Raw genomic sequence first — 20,824 nt, 5'->3', positions numbered from 1 at the left:
CTCTACCCGAAATGTCACCCATTCCTTCTCTCCAGAGATGCTGCCTGTCCCGCTGAGTTACTCCAGCATTTTGTGTCCACCTTCAATTTCAACCAGCATCTGCAATTCTTTCAATTTTCAATTTTTTCAATTTAGAAAACTTTATTGGCATGATAAGATACATTGTTATATTGCCAAAGTATAGAACATAACATACATATTTAAAATGCATGAATATAAATACAAGTATACAATGCATGGGTAAATATGCTCCTGTACATGTACATATATATACACGCAATACATTTATAGCCTTTTATCGATTGTTACTCGTTCTTGCAGTTGTAAGCAGTGCAGCAAGGTAGCAGGTTTAGCAGGTCAATATTAATTTTCTTAGTGTCAATTTGTGTATGCATGTATGTGTACATGTTGGTCATTTACTGTCTCTCAGGTTGTGGCATGCTGTTACGTATTGTGCGCCAAGATGTGCCGTATTTCCTTCGGTGAGGGTCTGTCTCTGCTTTATATCTCTAACAGTTGAGAGATAGTCTGCCAATTTATAATCTCTTTTTAGGGCACGGTAACATTCTAATCTGCTTTGGCTTTTGGTTACTTTATCCCAATGTTCCAGATAGGTTTCTTTGCATTGTTTAATAATTTGGTTTACTCTAACTGGTGATTGGAAAGGAGTGTTGATCTGAGACTGGTCAAGGTTTAGCTGAATAGGGGTAGTTAGTCTCAGTACCAACTGACACAGGGAGCTCTTTTCTGAGTTCCCCTCTTGGGTTTGGAGGGCTTTAAACTGGAGAGTGTCTAGGGGACTAGATTTAAGGTGATTCCAAAAATTTAGTGCTCGTTTCTGGATATTTATTATCAGTGGGTATCTACCTAATTCCGCCCTACATGCATTTGTTGGTGTTTTCCTTTGGATGCGGAGGATGTTCCGACAAAATTCCGCATGTAAAGCCTCTGTTGTGTGTTTTTCCCATTTAGTATAGCTATGGTGACTGAGCGGACACCATACTTCACTACCAAAAAGCGCATTGGGCTGAATTACACTGTCAAATATTTTAAGCCAGATTTTAATTGGAATTTGGATGTTGTGGAATCTTCTTTTTATTGCATACAGAGCTCTTCGAGCTTTCTCTTTTAGTGCATTCACTGCCATGCTAAAGCTCCCTGATGCTGTAACAGTTAGACCAAGGTAAGTGTAGCTCATAGTGTGTTCGAAAATGATGCCATTGAGAGTGAATTGGTATTTGTCTTCCTGACATCTGGATCCTTTTTGAAAAATCATGAAGTTGGTTTTCTTTAGATTTACTGCCAGGGCCCAATTTTGGCAATACTCACACATGTTGTAATGCAGGGCAGTACTTACACATGTTGTAATGCAGGGCAGGACTGTGCAATGGTGCAGAGCCAACATGATGACCTGGTGACAGAGCAGTGATGTAACTTTACAGAGAATAGACACAAAAAGCTGGTAACCTAGCGGGTCAGACAGCATCTCTGGAGAAAAGGAGCAGGTGATATTTTGGGTCTAGACCCTTCTTCAGTCTGAAGAAGGGTCTCAACCCGAAACATCACCCATTCCTTTTCTCCAGAGATGCTCTCTGACCCGCTGAGTTACTCCAGTTTTTTGTCTATCTTCGTTTTAAACCAGCATCTGCTATTCCTTCCCACACATAACTACAGAGAAATTGGCTGTGTTTTAACATTTTGTGAATGGGGCAGTGATATAATTTTTCTGGGGGCAGATGTAATACTGATGTAATGCTGTCGGAGAGAGGCTAGGATGTAATGCAATGTGATGCCGTAGTGCAGGAAATACTGATAATATAGCGTGGAAGTGCTAGAGTTATGCTGTGACACGATTGAAATGTAATTTTCCAGGGTGCCGGGGAGCGATGTGTCATTTCACAGCCATCGTGTTGCATCCCTGGTAGACGGCGATTACGTCATGCTGCAGGGGCGGGACTGTGTTGGAATGTCGCGGGCAGCTGGACTGTCACGTGAGGCCACAGGGGCGGGGCAGGTGGGGCTGTCATGTGACACAGCAGGGGCGGGACAGATGGGGCTGTCATGTGATACGGCAGGGGCGGGACAGGTGCACTGTCATGTTATTGTGGCAGGAGCGGGGCATGTCGACTGTCATGTGACACGGCAGGGGCGGGGCAAGTGTACTGTCATGTGAGACGGCAAGGGCGGGACAGGTGGCCTGTCATGTGACACGGCAGGGGCGGGACAGGTGCACTGTCATGTGATTGTGGCAGGGGCGGGGCAGGTGTACTGTCAGGTGATTGTTGCAGGGGCGGGGCAGGTGCACTGTCATGTGACACGGCAGGGACGGGGCAGGTGCACTGTCATGTGATTGTGGCAGGGGCGGGGACTGTCATGTGACACGGCAGGGACGGGGCAGGTGCACTGTCATGTGATTGTGGCAGGGGCGGGGCAGGTGGACTGTCATGTGACACGGCAGGGGCGGGGCGGGGCGGGGCGGGACGCGGCTGTGCGCTTGGTAACGCGTCGAGGGCGTCGGTTGGGCACGAGTTGAGAGTGCGTTTGAAGCGGAGTGTCCGGACGGTGACCGGAGGTGGTGACCGTGACCGGGGCCGGCCGGCAGCCGACTGGTAATGGGACTCATGGGAGTGGGGCATGAGACGGTCTGATCCCGGATCACACTTTCACCGCCTTCATCTCATGGACTTTGTTCATTCTTTCCATTTCCGATCATCCATCCATCGCCTGCAGGATCTCTGCAACAAATCCCCAGCGCAACCCCCCTCTCACACTACCAGGTGGATTATTTTACCCACCCGTCCCCTTCAGCTGCAAACTAACCCTTTTTTTCCCGCAATGCTGACAAACGGTCTTTGACCTGAAACATGAAGTTTGTTTTTCAATTTTCAATTTTCAATTTAATTTTTCAATTTCAATTTAAAATTGTTTATTGGCATGATAAGATACATCATTATATTGCCAAAGTAACATAAGATACATCATTATATTGTCAAAGTAACATAACATACATATTTAAAATGCATGAATATAAAAACAAGTATGCAGTTGTAAACAGTACAGCAAGGTTTTTCTTTCTCTGGAGATGTCTGACCTGCTGAGTATTTCCAACATTCTCTTTATTTAATTAAAATTTTGAGCATCAGCATTTTAAAAATTCGCATGATCCTGATTTACACTGAGACATTTGTTTTCTCTGTCAAAAAATACTGGGATTGGTTTGGTGACAATGGATCGAAGATCCTGAAGCCTTTATTGAAAGCTCCCCGTACATCCTTGAGGGATGAAAAATACAGATTTATAGGCACTTAGTTTAGAGATAAAGTACGGAAGCAGGTCCTTCGGCCCACCTAGTCCATGCTGACCACTGATCACCCATTCACATTAGTTCCATATTCCACGTTTTCATCCACTCCCTGTACATTAAGGTACAAACCCTTAAGGTGAATATCTAACAACAAAAAAACGTTACTGAAACGGATGGTGAGTGGGAGGTGTAGAGTAGATCTAGCAGTTAATTAATCCAAAGCCGTTTATTAATTATATATATTGTCTACATTAAAGACAAATATAGTTGTTTGCTGGACGCAATGCTTTAAGAACTCAACTGAGACTTTGATTCTGATATCTGAGTCGTTTGTTTCAGTTCATAGCACACTACCTGGTCCAGTCTTGTTGCTACACCACACCATTCAAAAGGTTGAAAAAGCAGTTTAACAGCAGAAAAATAAGTAAGACCTGTGGAGTAGATGATATCTTTTGGTGAAGAGGAACATCTTTATTTCCTTCATCTGGAAAAAGCAGAATAAACCATGGGACCTTAGATGCTGAAATTATGACTGTCTCAAAGACCTTCAGAGTCTGGAAGAAGCACATGGAAATAAAATAGGAACAGCATCGTCTCCCAAAAAGCCTACCATCCCAACCGTATCCCACTTATGTCAAAGTCTGTTCATTCTGCAGAGGCGGCGCAGAGGGTGGCACCATGGTAGAGTTGCTGCCTGACAGTGCCAGAAACCTGGGTTCGGTCCTGACTTTGGGTGCTGTTTATACAGAGTTTGTACATTTTCCCAGTGACCATGTGGGGTTTTTCTGGGCGCTCCGGTTTTCTCCCACATTCCGAAGAAGTGCAGGTTTGTAGGTTAATTGTTTTTTGTAAATTGTCCTTGGTGTGTAGGATAGTGCAAGAGTACAGGGTGATCGCTGGTTGGCGCGGGCTCCGTTGGCCGAAGGGCCTGTTTCCACGCTGTATCTCTAATGTCTAAAGCCACACAACCACTTCAGAGCCTGTAGAACTGGAGTGGAAGCAAGCTGCGGAAGGAGATAACAGCTGAAATCTTTATACATGCCCTTGATATTTCTAGATTTAATGATGACAAGTCAGCCTTCTTTCTAAAGCTGTCAAAGTGCAGCAATTCCCCCAAAAAATGCTCCAGTAGCCTAACTTGAATCAAATCCGCATTGTTTTTCATTTTGCTCTTCCTTGGCCACAATTTTTTTGAGCGAGGTTATTGTCCTGACACCATGTTACTAAGTTCTCTATCTCCTTCCTGTATTATGTCTCATCATTTTTCGTAATACAGCCCACCACAGTGATGTCATCTGCAAACTTGTTGATGGAGTTAGAGCTGAATTTGGCTGCATGGTCGTGAGTGTATGGGGAGTATTGTAGGGGCTGAGAATGCATCTTTCAGTTTAGTTCAGGTTAGTTTATTGTCACGTGTACTGAAGTACAGTGAAAGGCTTTTGTGTGCTACCCAGTCAGCGGAAAGACAATACATGATTACAAACGTGCCTTTCACAATGTACAGATACATGATAAGAGAATAACGTTTAGTACACGATAAACCCAGCAAAGTCCGATCATAGATACTCTGAGGGTCACCAGTGCGGTAGATAGTAGTGCAGGACTGCTCTCTAATTGCAGTAGGATGATTCAGTTAATTGATAACCATTGGGAAGAAACTGTTCCTGAATCTGGAAGTGTGTGTGTCACATTTCTATGCCTTTTGCATGATGGAAGAGGGGAGAAGAGGGAGTAGCCAGGGTGTGACTCGTCTTTGATTATGCTGCTGGTCTTGCCGAGGCAGCGTGGGGTATAAATTGAGTCAATGGAAGGGAGGTTGGTTTGTGTCCCCAACAACTCACACCAAGCTGAGATGGTTTCTACGGCGCATATGTAGAAGTTGGTGAGAGTTGCTGGGGACATGCCAAACTTCCTAAACCTTCTAAGGAACTAGAGGCAGTGGTGTGCTTTCTTGGTCGTTGCTTCAATATGGGTGATCCAGGAGAAGTTATTGGTGATATTTATTCTTAGGACAATAGACAATAGGTGCAGGAGTAGGCCATTCGGCCCTTCGAGCACCGCCATTCAATGTGATCATGGTTGATCATTCACAATCAGTCCCCGTTCCTGCCTTCTCCCCATACCCCCTGACTCCACCATCTTTAAGAGCTCTATCTAGCTCTCTCTTGAAAGCATCCAGAGAATTGGCCTCCACTGCATTCTGAGGCAGAGAATTCCACTGATTTACAACTCTCTAACTGAAAAACTTTTTCCTCATCTCCGTTCTAAATGGCCTACCCATTATTCTTAAACTGTGGACCCTGGTTCTGGACTCCCCCAACAGTGGGAACATGTTTCCTGCCTCTAACGTGTCCAATCCCTTAATAATCATATGCTTCAATAAGATCCCCTCTCATCCTTCTAAATTCCAGTGTATACAAGCCTAGTCGCTCCAGTCTTTCAACATACGACAGTCCCGCCATATTTAAGAATAAGGGGTAGGCCATTTAGAACGGAGATGAGGAAAAGCTTTTTCAGTCAGAGAGTTGTGAATCTGTGGAATTCTCTGCCTCAGAAGGCAGTGGAGGCCAATTCTCTGAATGCATTCAAGAGAGAGCTAGATAGAGCTCTTAAGAATAGTGGAGTCACGGGGTATGGGGAGAAGGCAGGAACGGGTTACTGATTGAGAATGATCAGCCATGATCACATTGAATGGCGGTGCTGGCTCGAAGGGCCGAATGGCCTACTCCTGCATCTATTGTCTATAAATGTGCTGATTCGTAGGTCCAGAAATTTGGAAATGGATTTGAATGGGATTATGCTGTTGAAGGCGGAGCTATAGTTGATAGATAGAAGTCTTGCAGGATTTCTTTCAGTTGCAGTCATCTATCTAAATATTGGCTCAGCTATTTTTTTTCCTTTTTCTGATGGTCATATCTTCGTGCTCTACAATTTGCGACTCCTACATTCTTTTGTCTAATTTCTTTTGTTCATGTTCTCACTTTCTAACTTCCCCAGTTCACTCATTGACTAAATAATCTTGTTTACTGCTTATCACATGGTGATCCTGGTTTTACCCTCTCAGAAACATCCCCCCTCCCCCATCCTCCTGAAGTTTATTGAGCTGCTTTTGTCTCTTTCCCAGTTCTGATGAAGGGTCTTCATGCAGAAATGTTACCTCGGTGTCTCCCCACAGACAACCTGACTAGCTGAGCATTTCCAGCAATTTCTTCTTTTGTTTCAGATTTTTAGCATCTGCAGTTTATTTTTAATTTCCCCTTGTTATCATATCATATCATATCATATATATACAGCCGGAAACAGGCCTTTTCGGCCCTCCAAGTCCGTGCCGCCCAGTGATCCCCGTACATTAACACTATCCTACACCCACTAGGGACAATTTTTACATTTACCCAGCCAATTAACCTACATACCTGTACGTCTTTGGAGTGTGGGAGGAAACCGAAGATCTCGGAGAAAACCCACGCAGGTCACGGGGAGAACGTACAAACTCCTTACAGTGCAGCACCCGTAGTCAGGATCGAACCTGAGTCTCCGGCGCTGCATTCGCTGTAAAGCAGCAACTCTACCGCTGCGCTACCGTGCCGCTTTTTCTATGTTCTCCAGTTCTAATAAAGGGTTTTCGGCCTAGAATGTTAACTCTGTTTCTCAGATGCTGCTTGATTTGCTAAGCATTCTAAGCATTTTTGGTATTTGGCTCTTAATCTTCACTGTTCCTCAGATGACCAAGGCAATACCGGGAACAGGTCAATGAATTTCCTCATAAATGTCTACTAAGAACTACATAAAATTAGGAGCAGGATTAGGCCACCCGATCCATGCACATCTCTCGCCATTCAATATAATTTTGGCTGATTTTTCCTAGGCATCAGTTTTTCTTTGATGCCAGTGCATGTAGCTCTCAATTCTCCAATATTTCTAAAGTTGATCTATCACCTCTTTATAAACTACTTCTAGCATGTAGTACCTTTCAGGATAGAGAATTCTAGTGAAGATCATGTTCTGCAAGAAGAAATTCTGACGCACTGCGGTTAAAAAACATCGATAAAATAAAGAACATGGGACAGAAGAGAAGATAAAGATGCTAAGGGGGGTGGAGGCAGAAGTGAGTTGTGGAGGAGTGAATAAGAAAGCTGAATATTGGCAGTGTACTGGGGAGGTGGAGAGAGAAGGGAAGGGGCAAGGAACAGTGGGAGCAGATGATCCTAAGGAACTGAGAATGGAAGAGAAAGCAACAGTCAGATTGGGAAGGGGTGTATGGGTATAATGGGGGCTAAGAGTGAGGCATAGGGAAAGGAGAATGAGTCTGGGAAGGGGAGCAATGGAAGTTCGAGGGAAAAGGAGGAAATGATTTGAATGCAAGGAAACGTACATCCCCCCATTCTCTATTTCCTCACCCACCCTTTTTCCCCTGCCACGTCAGTTTGTCTGGCTCATTATTTATTTCTCTCCCATGCCCATGTCTTTCCTCTCTTGCCTTTTCTCTTGCTGTTCTATTTTACTTTTTTCTCCCTCTCCATGACTAAATGTGTCTGTATGGCTCCTTGTTCCACTCAAAGCATCTTGCACTCATTGCAAAACCCTAAGAAACAATAGATAATAGGTGCAGGAGGAGGCCATTCAGCCCTTCGAGCCAGCACCGCCATTCAATGTGATCATGGCTGATCATTCTCAATCAGTACCCCTTTCCTGCCTTCTCCCCATACCCCCTGACTCCGCTATCCTTGAGCTCTATCCAGCTCTCTCGTGAATGCATTCAGAGAATTGGCCTCCACTGCCTTTTGAGGCAGAGAATTCCACAGATTCACAACTCTCTGACAGAAAACGTTTTTCCTCCTCTCAGTTCTCAATGGTATACCCCTTATTCTTAAACTGTGGCCCCGTTACCTGGACTCCCCCAACATTGGGAACATGTTTCCTGGCTCTAATGTGTCCAACCCCTTAATAATCTTATACGTTTCGATAAGATCTCCTCTCATCCTTCTAAATTCCTGTGTATACAAGCCTAGTCGCTCCAGTCTTTCAACATATGACAGTCCCGCCATTCCGGGAATTAACCTAGTAAACCTACGCTGCACGCCTTCAATAGCAAGAATATCCTTCCTCAAATTTGGAGACCAGATCTGCACACAGTACTCCAGGTGCGGTCTCACTAGGGCCCTGTACAACTGCAGAAGGACCTCATTGCTCCTATACTTTTTGTTGTGTAATTCAGGTGTGCAAATCGCACAGTTGGAGGATTGTAACTATTTGGAGTTATAAACCAGGCTGAAATTGTAAAGATCAGATCAGGCCCTCAGTGAGATTCAAACTCAAATGGGAATTTGAAATTATATTAAATTAAGGCAATGCACATTCCATCAAATAACTCAAAAGTACAGTTCAAAATTCAATTAAATCAATTGCTTTAAAAACGGATTAATCAACGTTAATTTTTTAATTGTCTCTGTCTCAACCACTCTGGTGATCTTTCAGAATTTGAGAAAGGACATTCTTGCTATTGAGGGAGTGCAGCTTAGGTTCCCGAGGTTAATTCCCGGGATGGCAGAACTGTCATATTATGAAAGATTGGAGTGACTGGGCTTGTATTCACTGGAATTTAGAAGGATGAGAGGGGATCTTATAGAAACATATAAAATTATTAAGGGATTGGATGCGCTAGATGCAGGAAACATGTTCCCGATGTTGGGGGAGTCCAGAACCAGGTGAAAGAGTTTTAGAACTGCAGAGGAATGACCCAGGCAAGAAATATGTGGAAACAAGATAAAATGCTGTGATTTGCTGAAATTGCGATGTTATGCATGACAAAAGAAACAGATCCAAGGTGTGACTAAAAAGATAAGTGCCCAATTGTTAAGTAAAACCGCACAGAAAGGCAAGTCTGATCCAGACAAGTACTGGTGCCAGAAAAGATAAGAATGTGCTGTAATGTGCAGGGGAATGTGTGTGATTAACTACCCGTGAATACTCAGGTATAAATGTATTGTCCGTGCACAATTCAAGTAGTAACATAGAAAATAGGTGGAGGAGTAGGCCATTCGGCCCTTCGAGCCAGCACTGCCATTCATTGTGATCATGGCTGATCATCCCCAATCAATAACCCGTGCCTGCCTTCTCCCCATATCCCTTGATTCCACTAGCCCCTAGAGCTCTAAATAACTTTCTCTTAAATCCATCCAGTGATTTGGCCTCCACTGCCCTCTGTGGCAGAGAATTCCACAAATTCACAACTCTCTGGATGAAAAAGTTCCTTCTCACCTCAGTTTTAAATGGCCTCCCCTTTATTCTAAGACTGTGGCCCCTGGTTCTGGACTCGCCCAACATTGGGAACATTTTTCCTGCATCAAGCTTGTCCAGTCCTTTTATAATTTTATATGTTTCTATAAGATCCCCTCTCATCCTTCTAAACTCCAGTGAATACAAGCCTAGTCTTTTCATTCTTTGCTCATATGACAGAGCCGCCATCCCAGGGATCAATCTCGTGAACCTACGCTGCACTGCCTCAATTACAAGGATGTCCTTCCTCAAATTAGGAGACCAAAACTGTACACAATACTCCAGATGTGGTCTTACCAGGGCCCTATACAACTGCAGAAGAACCTCTTTACTCCTATACTGAAATCCTCTCGTTATGCAGGCTAACATGCCATCAGCTTTCTTCACTGCCTGCTGTACCTGCACGCCAACTTTCAGTGATTGGTGTACAAGGACACCCAGGTCTCGCTGCACTTCCCCCTTACCTAACCTAACACCATTGAGATAATAATCTGCCTCCTTGTTTTAGCCGCCAAAGTGGATAACCTCACAATTATCTATATTATACTGCATCTGCCATGCATCTGCCCATTCACTCAAGCTCTCCAGGTCACCCTGCAACCTCCAAACATCCTCTTCACAGTTCACACTGCCACCCAGCTTTGTGTCATCCGCAAACTTGCTAGTGTTGCTTCTAATTCCCTCTTCCAAATCATTAATATATATGGTAATCAGTTGCGGCCCCAACACCGAACCTTGCGGCACTCCACTCGCCACTGCCTGCCATTCTGAAAAGGACCTGTTTACTCCTACTCTTTGCTTCCTGTCTGCCAACCAATTTTCTATCCATGTCAACACCCTACCCCCAATACCATCTGCTCTAATTTTGCTCACCAATCTCCCATGTGGGACATCAAAGGCTTTCTGAAAGTCTAGATACACTACATCCACTGGCTCCCCTTCATCCATTTTACTTGTCACATCCTCAAAAAATTCCAGATTAGTCAAGCATGATTTTTCCTTCATAAATCCATGCTGTCTTGGACTTATCCTTTAACTGCTATCCAAATGCACCGTTAGTACCTCATTAATAATTGACTCCAGCATCTTCCCCACCACCAATGTCAGGCTAACTGGTCTGTAATTCCCCGTTTTCTCTCTCTCGCTCCTTTCTTGAAAAGTGGGATAACATTAGCTATCCTCCAATCCACAGGAACTGATCCTGAATCTATTGAACATTGGAAAATGATCACCAATGCGTCCACTATTTCTAAAGCCACCTCCCTGAGGACCCTGGGATGCAGACCATCAGGCCCAGGGTATTTATCAACCTTCAGTCCCATTAGTTTACCCAATACTATTTCTCGCCTAATGCAAATTTCTTTCAGTTCCTCTACCCTCCTAGATCCTCTGTCCTCTAGTACCTCTGGCAGACTGTATGTGTCTTCCTTAGTGAAGACAGATCCGAAGTACCTGTTCAACTCTTCTGCCATTTCCTTGTTACCCATAATAATTTCACCCGTGTCTGCCTTCAAGGGACCCATATTTGATTTTGCTACTCTTTTTCTCTTAACATATCTAAAGAAGCTTTTACTGTCCTTCTTTATATTCTTGGCCATCTTCCTCTCGTTTCAGCCCGTACATCTTTTCAGCCCGTATTGCCCGTTTTGTTACCTTCTGTTGTCCTATGATAGTTTCTCCACCCTCTGGCTTCTCGCTACTCTTTGCTGTGTTATACATCTTTTCCTTTAGTTTTATTCCATCCCTAACTTCTCTTGTCAGCCACGATTGCCTCCTACTCCCCTTAGAATCTTTCTTCCTCTTTGGAATGAAATGATCCTGCATCTTCTGGATTATGCCCAGAAATTCCCATCATTGCTGTTCCACCGTCATTCCTGCTGGGATCCCTTTCCAGTCGACCTTGGCCAGCTCCTCTCTCATGCCTTCATAGTCCCCTTTGTTCAACTGCAACACCGACACTTCCGATTTAACCTTCTTCTCAAATTGCAGATTAAAACTAATCGTATTGTGATCACTACCTCCAAGCGGTTCCTTTACCTCGAGTTCTCTTTATCAAATCTGGTTCATTGGACAACACTAAATCCAGAATTGCCTTTTATCTGGTAGGCTCCATTACAAGCTGCTCTAAGAATCCATCTCAGAGGCACTCTACAAACTCTCTTTCTTGGGGTGTGGGACCACGAGAGACAGCGAGTATGTAGCCATACTTGGGTTGCTCTCCCACACCCGCATGCGCGAATAAAAAAGTATTGTTACTTTCTTAAGGTGTCTAATGTGGTTTGTTGTCTGAAAACGCGGATTGAACTTTAACATAGGGGCCATTCAAATTTCACTGTACCTTAATTGGTACATGTGACAATAAACTGACCTTGAAGCCTGGAACAGTTTAAGAATAAGGGGTAGGCTATTTAGAACTGAGATGAGAAAAAGCGTTTTCACCCAGAGGGTTGTGAATTCTCTGCCTCCAGAAGGCAGTGGAGACCGATTCACTGGATGCATTTAAAAGAGAGTTAAATACGGAATCAAGGGATATGGGGAGAAACAGGAATGGGGTACTGATTGTGGATGATCAGCCATAATCACATTGAATGGCGGTGCTGGCTCAAAGGGCCAAATGGCCTCCTTCTGCACTAATTGTCTATGTATCTATGAAAAGGTCCCATGAGATTGGAAAACCCCAAAGTGTCAACTTAGTTTTGTGAAGGGGAAGTTATGTTTGATAATTATTTCTTTGTATAAATCCAGCGTGGAATAAAGGAAACCAATGGTGATTGAATACGTATTAAGGTGCCAGTTAAAAACTTGCTAAAAAGTTGAGGGCCTTAGTAATGAGAATAATATATGAGAATGGATAGAATTGGTTAACAAGCAGTAAACGGAGTAGGGATGTAATGTTACTTCAAGTTAGCAACCTGTAACAAATGGGTTTCTACAGGATATGGAAGCTTCAGCTATTCACAATTTACTTTGATGATATACTTGAACTAATTTTTTTTTGTTTCAAAGTCCTTTAATGAAATCCAGGTCGGTGTTTTTTTTAACATATCTTTTTGGGTGGTAAATTATGATGAAGACACAAAATCTATGTCTTGAAGTGTAATCTGGTTATGTGAGTGAGTAAAAGGATGGTAAATTAACATAAAATGAAGAAATGATGGGACGAATAAAAAAATCAGAATACTAAATTGTGTGAGACTAATGTTAGCACAGATACAGCAAGTAATTGAGAAGGAGAATTGAATGCCTTTCTGGCAAGATGGATGGAGGATAGAAGTAGGGGTGACTTTTTATAACTGGACCTTGGTTTTCTGAGATTATATCTAGCCTACTGTCTATCATTTTGATCTTATTGATTCTGGAAGTGTATACTAGCCTAGAAGGTAATGCAAAGCTTTGCTAGATAAATTCCAGGAATGAAGAGCTGTGTCATGAAGTAAAATTGCATTGGATTGTACATTACACAGTCATGGCCTGCATTACCCCTGCAGGGAACAGAGAATTGCTTGCATGGCCTTGGAATAAAGGGTCTACTATTAAAATTTGGAATGAGAAGGAATTTCTCCATTCATCTTTGTAATTTTCTCCCTGGAAGCTGTGGATACAGATGCTGAGACAGAGTTGCTTTTGGCATTCAGGCTAAATTTCTTGGCAAAAATGCAGTAATTGTGTTAGAATGTTTTACCCCCAAAATTTCCATTTAAACAGGACAGTGCTTCAATCGACATAATTTCTGAAATATTACTGTGGAACAATAAGTATAAGGCCATGGCTTTTAAAGTAAAACTTCCCATAGCAGCCAGACAGCAGCAATACACATTTTTCTAAAAGCAGCATTTCATCTATTTTTGGTGTACAGAGCCATCATTTGGTTCAGAGCTAATGTTGATTTGAGGAACCTATCAAAGTTTTAAAATTGGCTAACAATATATTTGAAACAGTTACTGTAAGCTTACAAGAAGCAACATATACTAAGTAGAGACTTGTTTTTTCCCAACAGGAGCTGCAGACTATTGTGATTGCTGCTTCTTTGACAAGTTTTGCAGAGGAAAGGTGAAACTGTAAAGGATCCATCCCCATGGCAGCCACAGAGCTCCTGTAGAGGTGAGGGGAAATGTTGGAGAGGATCGATAACATCATCTTTAGTATGTGCGGGCATTCCCCTGTACAATCCATCGTCCTGATGGAGGTATGGGCTATGAATGGCCCCATTGTGGGATGATCAATGAACCATCGATTGGCGTATAACCATTGAAGTGCATACAATTAAATGTCTGCAAGAATAGATAGTTAACAATATCCTGACCATCTTCCCAATGACAGGATGAAATAGCCTGTTTTTGGGTTGTTGGTTCTATGAACTGCTCTTTGGACAAATACAAGTAATCAGGAAAAGAGGCTTATACTTTCATTAATATCTCCAGTATGTAAATAAATAAGTTGAAAACTTTACAGTCGTGTATAATTTTGTCATTGGTTGAAGTTGTTTAGAAATAATGGTCTTTAATTTATTTTATGGAAATCATTTGCTGTGCAGCTGTAATGAGTTATTTGTTAAGATTTTAGTTTGTTATTTGAATTGTGCATTCAGTGAATGTTTAAATAGAAAAATGTTAGTAAAATACAGCTTAGTTTTAAGCTTAATAATATTTGTGTTGCAATATTATGCATTGAAAATTGTATTAAATTATTAAAGCATAAATTTGTTAAATGTTTTAAGATCAATTACAAAAACTATCGAACATTTTAAAATACAATTTGCATACTCTCTGCTCACTCAACAAATGTATTTCTATTTTAAGTCTTCTAAATTTATGCAAAGGATACAAAAAACAAAATTCAACATGGTTCAAGATACTTACATTTTAAAGCTGTTTCTCAAGTAGTAAAGAGGCCATATAATATAATATTAATGTAATATATTCCTTTATTTGTCCCACACCGGGGAAATTTGCAGTGTTACAGCAGCAAAGTGGATAGCAAGAGACATTCATTATAAATAAAAATAAAGATAAGGATAATTGTCATAATTTACTGTGTTATTCCTTTACTGTTACTGTTTACTGGTCTGTTGACTGGTCTGCTGGGAGTAGCGCTGGTTGTGCAGTCTCACAGCAGCGGGAAGGAGGGACCTCCGATATCTCTCCTTCACACACTTGGGGTGAAGGAGTCTGTCACTGAAGGAGCTACTCAGTGGAGTGACAGTGGGAGTGGGAGTGGGAGTCGTTGTCCATCAGCGATGTTATCTTTGCCATCATCCTCCTCTCTCCCACCACCTATACTGAGTCGAGGTGCTACAAGCATATACATGTATTGCTTTGAACAACTGTTTTATTTTGTCTTTAGCAATACTTAGTAACACATTTAGAATATCTAAAAGCATATATTCTTGATACTTTGTTTATTATAAATGACGTGCTGTCATTTATTTAGAGCAATACCCCATTTGAAGATTCTTATTCAAGGCAGATGTACAAATAATGGTGTAACATTCGAAGATGGATTATATCTTTGGAACAGCAATAGTCTTAACCCTGATGAACACATCATGGAGTAGTTCAGTAATGGTAAGAGGAGAATAAGTTGCAAACTATATTTAGTTACTTGTCATTATTTTTGTAATGCAGATTTCTTTTAATGCAGGTGAATAGTTCAACGACACAGACATTACAAGGTTTATTTCTTGCACAGAATATAAATCCAGATATTTACGGATTTGAAGGTAAAACTTGAGTATGCAACAGAAAATAAAACAAACATTTTAGAAAATTGAAAATCAAGGGTTTTTTTAATGCAAAGAAATTGGGATTTTAGAAGGAAGTTTGGGTATGAAAGAAAAAATATACAGTGCCCTCCATAATGTTTGGGACAAAGACCCATCATTTATTTATTTCCCTCTGTACTCTACAATTTGAGATTTGTAATAGAAAAAAATCACATGTGTTTTAAGTGCACATTGTCAGATTTTAATAAAGGCTATTTTTATACATTTTGGTTTCACCATGTAGAAATTACAGCTGTGTTTATACATAGTCCCCTCATTTCAGGGCACCATAATGTTTGGGATAAATGGCTTCACAGGTGTTTGTAATTGCTCAGGTGTGTTTAATTGCCTCCTTAATGCAGGTATAAGAGAGCTTAAGCACCTAGTCTTGGCTCCAGTCTTGGAAACTTTTATTGCTGTTTATCAACATGAGGACCAAATTTGTGCCAATGAAAGTCAAAAAAGCCATTATGAGACTGAGAAACACGAATAAAATTGTTGGAGACATCAGCCAAACCTTAGGCTTACCAAAATCAACTGTTTGGAACATCATTAAGAAGAAAGAGAGCACTGGTGAGCTTCCTAATCACAAAGGGACTGACAGGCAAAGCAAGACCTCCACAGCTGATGACAGAAGAATTCTCTCGATAATAAAGAAAAATCCCCAAACACCAGTCCGACAGATCAGAAACACTCTTCGGGAGTCAGGTGTGGATTTGTCAATGACCACTGTCCACAGAAGACTTCATGAACAGAAATACAGAGGCTACACTGCAAGATGCAAACCACTGGTTAGCCGCAAAAATAAGATGGCCAGGTTCCAGTTTGACAAGAAGTACTTAAAAGAGCAAGCACAGTTCTGGAAAAAGATCTTGTGAACAGATGAGATAAAGATTAACATATCAGAGTGATGGCAAGAGCAAAGTATGGAGGAGAGAAGGAGCTGCCCAAGATCCAAAGCATACCACCTCATCTGTGAAACACGGTGGTGAGAATGTTATGGCCTGGGCATGTATGGCTGCTGAAGGTACTGGCTCACTTATCATCGTTGATGATGCAACTGCTGATGGTAGTAGCATAATGAATTCTGAAGTGTATAGACATATCCTATCTGCTCAAGTTCAAACAAATGCCTCAAAACTCATTGTCCGGCGGTTCATTCTACAGCAAGACAATGATCCCAAACATACTGCTAAAGCAACAAAGGAATTTTTCAAAGCTAAAATATGATCAATTCTTGAGTGGCCAAGTCAATCACTCGATCTGAACCCAATTAAGCATGTCTTTTATATGCTGAAGAGAACACTGAAGGGGACTAGCCCCAACACAAGCATAAGCTAAAGATTGCTGCAATACAGGCCTGGCAGAGCATCACCAGAGAAGACACCCAGCAACTGGTGATGCCCATGAATCGCAGACTTCAAGCAGTCATTGCATGCAAAGGAATGCAACAAAATACTAAACATGACTACTTATAATTTACGTGACATTGCTGAGTCCCAAACATTATGATGCCCTGAAATGGGGGGACTATGTATAAACACTGCAGTAATTCCTACATGATGAAACCAAAATGTATAAAAATGGCCTTCATTAAAATCTGACAATGTGCACTTTAACCACATGTGATTTTTTCTATTACAAATCTCAAATTGTGGAGTACAGAGGAAAATAAATAAATGATGGGTCTTTGTCCCAAACATTATGGGGGGGCACTGTAGATACAACTGCGAAGATCAAGAAAGGAGATGCGGTGGCCTTACTCATTAATGAAAAATGCTCCCTCTCCTGACCCCTGGGGAAAAGCATTTCCACTTTGAAAAAAAAAGCTATTTAGCACCATCACTGCTCACTGCTTTTAAGCCAGTTTCTTATTCATCTGTTATTGATCCATTAATTCTATGGACCTCTATTTTGCTAATCAGTCTTTTGTGTGAAACTCATGCAGTGTGCATTTCCATATTTGTAGTAATTACATTATTTATTCTGATATAGTAACTCCCATAGAGTCCGACTAGCCACTTCAGCCATCAGGGAAAGCTTTTAAAGATGATGGGGAAAGGGTAGAGAATAGAACTGGTATAAAAATGAAAAAATGTTGGAAACACCCAGCAGGTCAGGCAGCAACTGAAGAAACATACACCAGCTCCAGTTACAATTGCAACAAAGTATGTGGAGATGATGGGTCTTTATCCCTAACATTATGGGGGGCACTGTAGATCCAACTGCGAAGATCAAGAAAGGAGATGCGGTGGCCTTACTCATTAATGAAAAATCCTCCTAATCTGAGGAAAGACATTCTTGCCATAGAGGGAGTACAGAGAAGGTTCACCAGATTGATTCCTAGGATGGCAGGACTTTCATATGAAGAAAGACTGGATAGACTCGGCTTGTACTCGCTGGAATTTAGAAGATTGAGGGGGGATCTTATAGAAACTTACAAAATTCTTAAGGGGTTAGACAGGCTAGATGCAGGAAGATTGTTCCCGATGATGGGGGAAGTCCAGAACAAGGGGGTCACAGTTTAAGGATAAGGGGAAGTCTTTTAGGACCGAGATGAGAAAGGTTTTTTTCACACAGAGTGGTGAATCTGTGGAATTCTCTGCCACAGAAGGTAGTTGAGGCCAGTTCATTGGCTATATTTAAGAGGGAGTTAGATGTGGCCCTTGTGGCTAAAGGGATCAGGGGGTATGGAGAGAAGGCAGGTACAGGATACTGAGTTGGATGATCAGCCATGATCATATTGAATGGCGGTGCAGGCTCGAAGGGACGAATGGTCTACTTCTGCACCTATTTTCTATGTTTCTATGATGCAAAGAAAAGATAGTCTACAGTGTGAACTGGATCAGAGGAAGCAGCAATTTGCAGAATAGAGTGAAGCACTCTATAAAATTAGTGATTGGCTTCTTTAGATCTGTTTCATAGCCGCCAGCTGGCATGAACACAGGGAATGAAAACTCGCATGATTTTGTATTCATGTGATTTTTGACCTTGCAGCCCTATTTTGATTGGGGTTTACAGGCCTTCGTTTCCTCTTCCCAAAATGTCTGTGCCAAGCATGATGCCCAACTAAACTAATCTCCTCTACCTGCATGTGAATAATATCTCTCCATTTCCTGCATATGCATAAAAGCCTGTTAAATGCCATTATCATCTCTGCTTGTACCGCCACCCCCTAAAGATGCTACCTGATCTGTTGAGTCACTTAAGCACTTTGTCTTTTTTTGTAAACCAGCATCTGCAGTTCCTTTTATCTTCTGATTGTCTACCTTGTCTATGTGTCTATGTCTCTCTCAATTTTACATACTTTTATCAGGTTTCCCCATAGCCTCCGATGCACAGAGAAAACGATTCAAGGTTTGTCCAATATCTCCTCAAAGCTAATACTCTCTGATCCAGGCAACATCATAGTATACCTCTTCTGCACCCTCTCCAAAGACTCCATATCCTTCCTGTAATGGGGGTCCAGAACTGCCCACAATTTTCCAAATGTGCTAATGAAAGTTTTGTAAAGCTGCAACATGGTTTCCTGACTCTACTCAATGCCCAACTGATGAAGGCAAGCAAACCATGCTCTTTCTTTACCACTCTATCCATTTGCGTTGCCACTTTCGGGGAGCCATCGACTTAGATCTCAAGATCCCTCTGTACATCAATGCTGTTTAGGGTCCTGCCATTAACTTGTTCCTTACATTTGACCACCCAAACTGCAACCTTGTACACTTATTTGGATTATACTCCATCTGTCATTTGTTTCCCCATATCTGTAACTAATCTCTCTATATATCACAGACAACAGAGATCACAGTGCAGATCTTTGCAGAACACCACCAGTTACCAACCTCCATCCAGACCTCCTGTCTTCTATACATAAGCCAGTTCTGAATCCAAACTCTCAAGTCACTATGAATCCCATGCATCTTAATCTTCAGCCAATCATGGGGGACAAATGTCTTACTAAATCAATGTAGACAACATGTACTCCCCTACCTTCATCAATCACCTTTGATACCTCCTCAAAAAACTCAACCAAGTTAGTAAGACATGACCCACTGTGGGTAAAGCTATGCTAACTGTTCCTAATTATCCCATTCTCTTCCAAATGCCACTAAATCATGTATTTAAGAATCCTCTCCAATAGCTTCCCTTTACTGATGTGACAGCCTATAATTTCCCAGATTATCTCTTAAGGTCACAAGCAATAGGAGTAGAATTAGGACATTCAGCCTATCAAGTCTACTCCGCTATTCAATCATGGCTGATCTATCTCTCCCTCCTAACCCCATGCTCCTATCTTCTCCTCATAGCTTACATCTGTACTAATTAAGAATCTATCTATCTCAGCCTTAAAATATCCACTGACTTGGCCTCCACAGCCTTCTGTGGCAAAACAATTCCACAGATTCACTACCCTCTGACTAAAGAAACTTCTCCTCATCTCCTTCCTAAAAGAACGTCCTTTAATTCTACTTTCCTTCTTAAACAAAGGAACAACATTGCCTACTCTCCAGATCTCTGGGGTCTTGTCTGTGGCGAGAGAGAATACAAAGATCTTTGTCAAGGACCCTGCAGTCTCCTCTCTTCTCTCTTTAACCGATGGTGGATCCTATCAGGGGATTTATTCATCTAATGCTCTTCCAGGGACCCAACGCCACCTCCTTCTTGATCTTAAACTGCCTGAGCATGTTAGTATATGCCACAATGATATCTCTTTCCTTACCTGCAACCAATATATCTTAGCAGAAATTCCCTCCTTTATTTTTGAGTTGTCCTGCCAATTGTCCTCTTTTTTTAAAAGTATGTTTAAGAATCTGATTTGCGAATTTCTAATTGAGATCTTTGTTTTATATTCCCCAAGGGCTCTGTCTGATTTCATCTTGCTTAAGTTATATCTGCTTCCTTTTTCTTTTTAACCAAATTTACAACCTCTTCAGTCATCAGTCCGCTTACCTTGCCATTCTTATCCCTTCTCCTTACTAGAACATGCCAGTCCTGAACTCTGAGCAGTTCGCTTTCAAACCACTACCACATTGTCAGATATGGACTCGGATGTTGATAGAGGATCCTGAATCTGCTGGATCCTCTATCAAAGCTTAATCTCTCATATGGCTTAGTAAATGATTTGAGAATAACTTGGATCTTGTTCTCCAAGTGCGCATATGTGCAAGTGTCATCTGCATACTGCATACTGCAGCTCAACTACTGAGGGTGGAGTGACTTGGGTTCTGGAATGGACATGATGTAGATTGAGCAGGGTCTCATTGTTCCTGTGGATTAGTTCTACTCCAGCAGGACACTTAGTTGGAAGTGAGCTAAAGTTTGCTATGCTTCCACTGTCTGCATTATGTTGGGATCTGGTGTGAACCCATTGGTAACCATCATGAAACAAGTGTGTGCCAGTTTTCCAACTTTCCCAAAATGCAAGCATTCATGGATTATATTCATAAGCTTAGAAGGAACTAACTGGTGACATTCGCCTAGAA

General features: G+C 41.9%; 1 protein-coding gene across 1 annotated transcript in view; it reads left to right on the top strand.

The window, feature by feature from the left end:
* The first annotated feature begins 2,517 nt into the window (after positions 1-2,517).
* LOC144602058 (astacin-like metalloendopeptidase) overlaps positions 2,518-20,824 on the top strand; it is a 131,967-nt gene continuing 113,660 nt past the window's right edge. The window contains exons 1-4 of the mRNA XM_078414740.1: positions 2,518-2,609; positions 13,578-13,681; positions 15,011-15,144; positions 15,221-15,299. Of these exons, the coding sequence (XP_078270866.1) occupies positions 15,076-15,144; positions 15,221-15,299 (148 nt within the window). The 5' untranslated portion in view covers positions 2,518-2,609; positions 13,578-13,681; positions 15,011-15,075. The remainder of the gene's footprint in view (positions 2,610-13,577; positions 13,682-15,010; positions 15,145-15,220; positions 15,300-20,824) is intronic.

The sequence above is a fragment of the Rhinoraja longicauda genome, chromosome 18 (assembly GCF_053455715.1).
Source record: "Rhinoraja longicauda isolate Sanriku21f chromosome 18, sRhiLon1.1, whole genome shotgun sequence".
In the NCBI taxonomy this organism is placed as follows: domain Eukaryota; kingdom Metazoa; phylum Chordata; class Chondrichthyes; order Rajiformes; family Arhynchobatidae; genus Rhinoraja; species Rhinoraja longicauda.
This window is presented reverse-complemented; position numbering and strand designations above follow the sequence as displayed.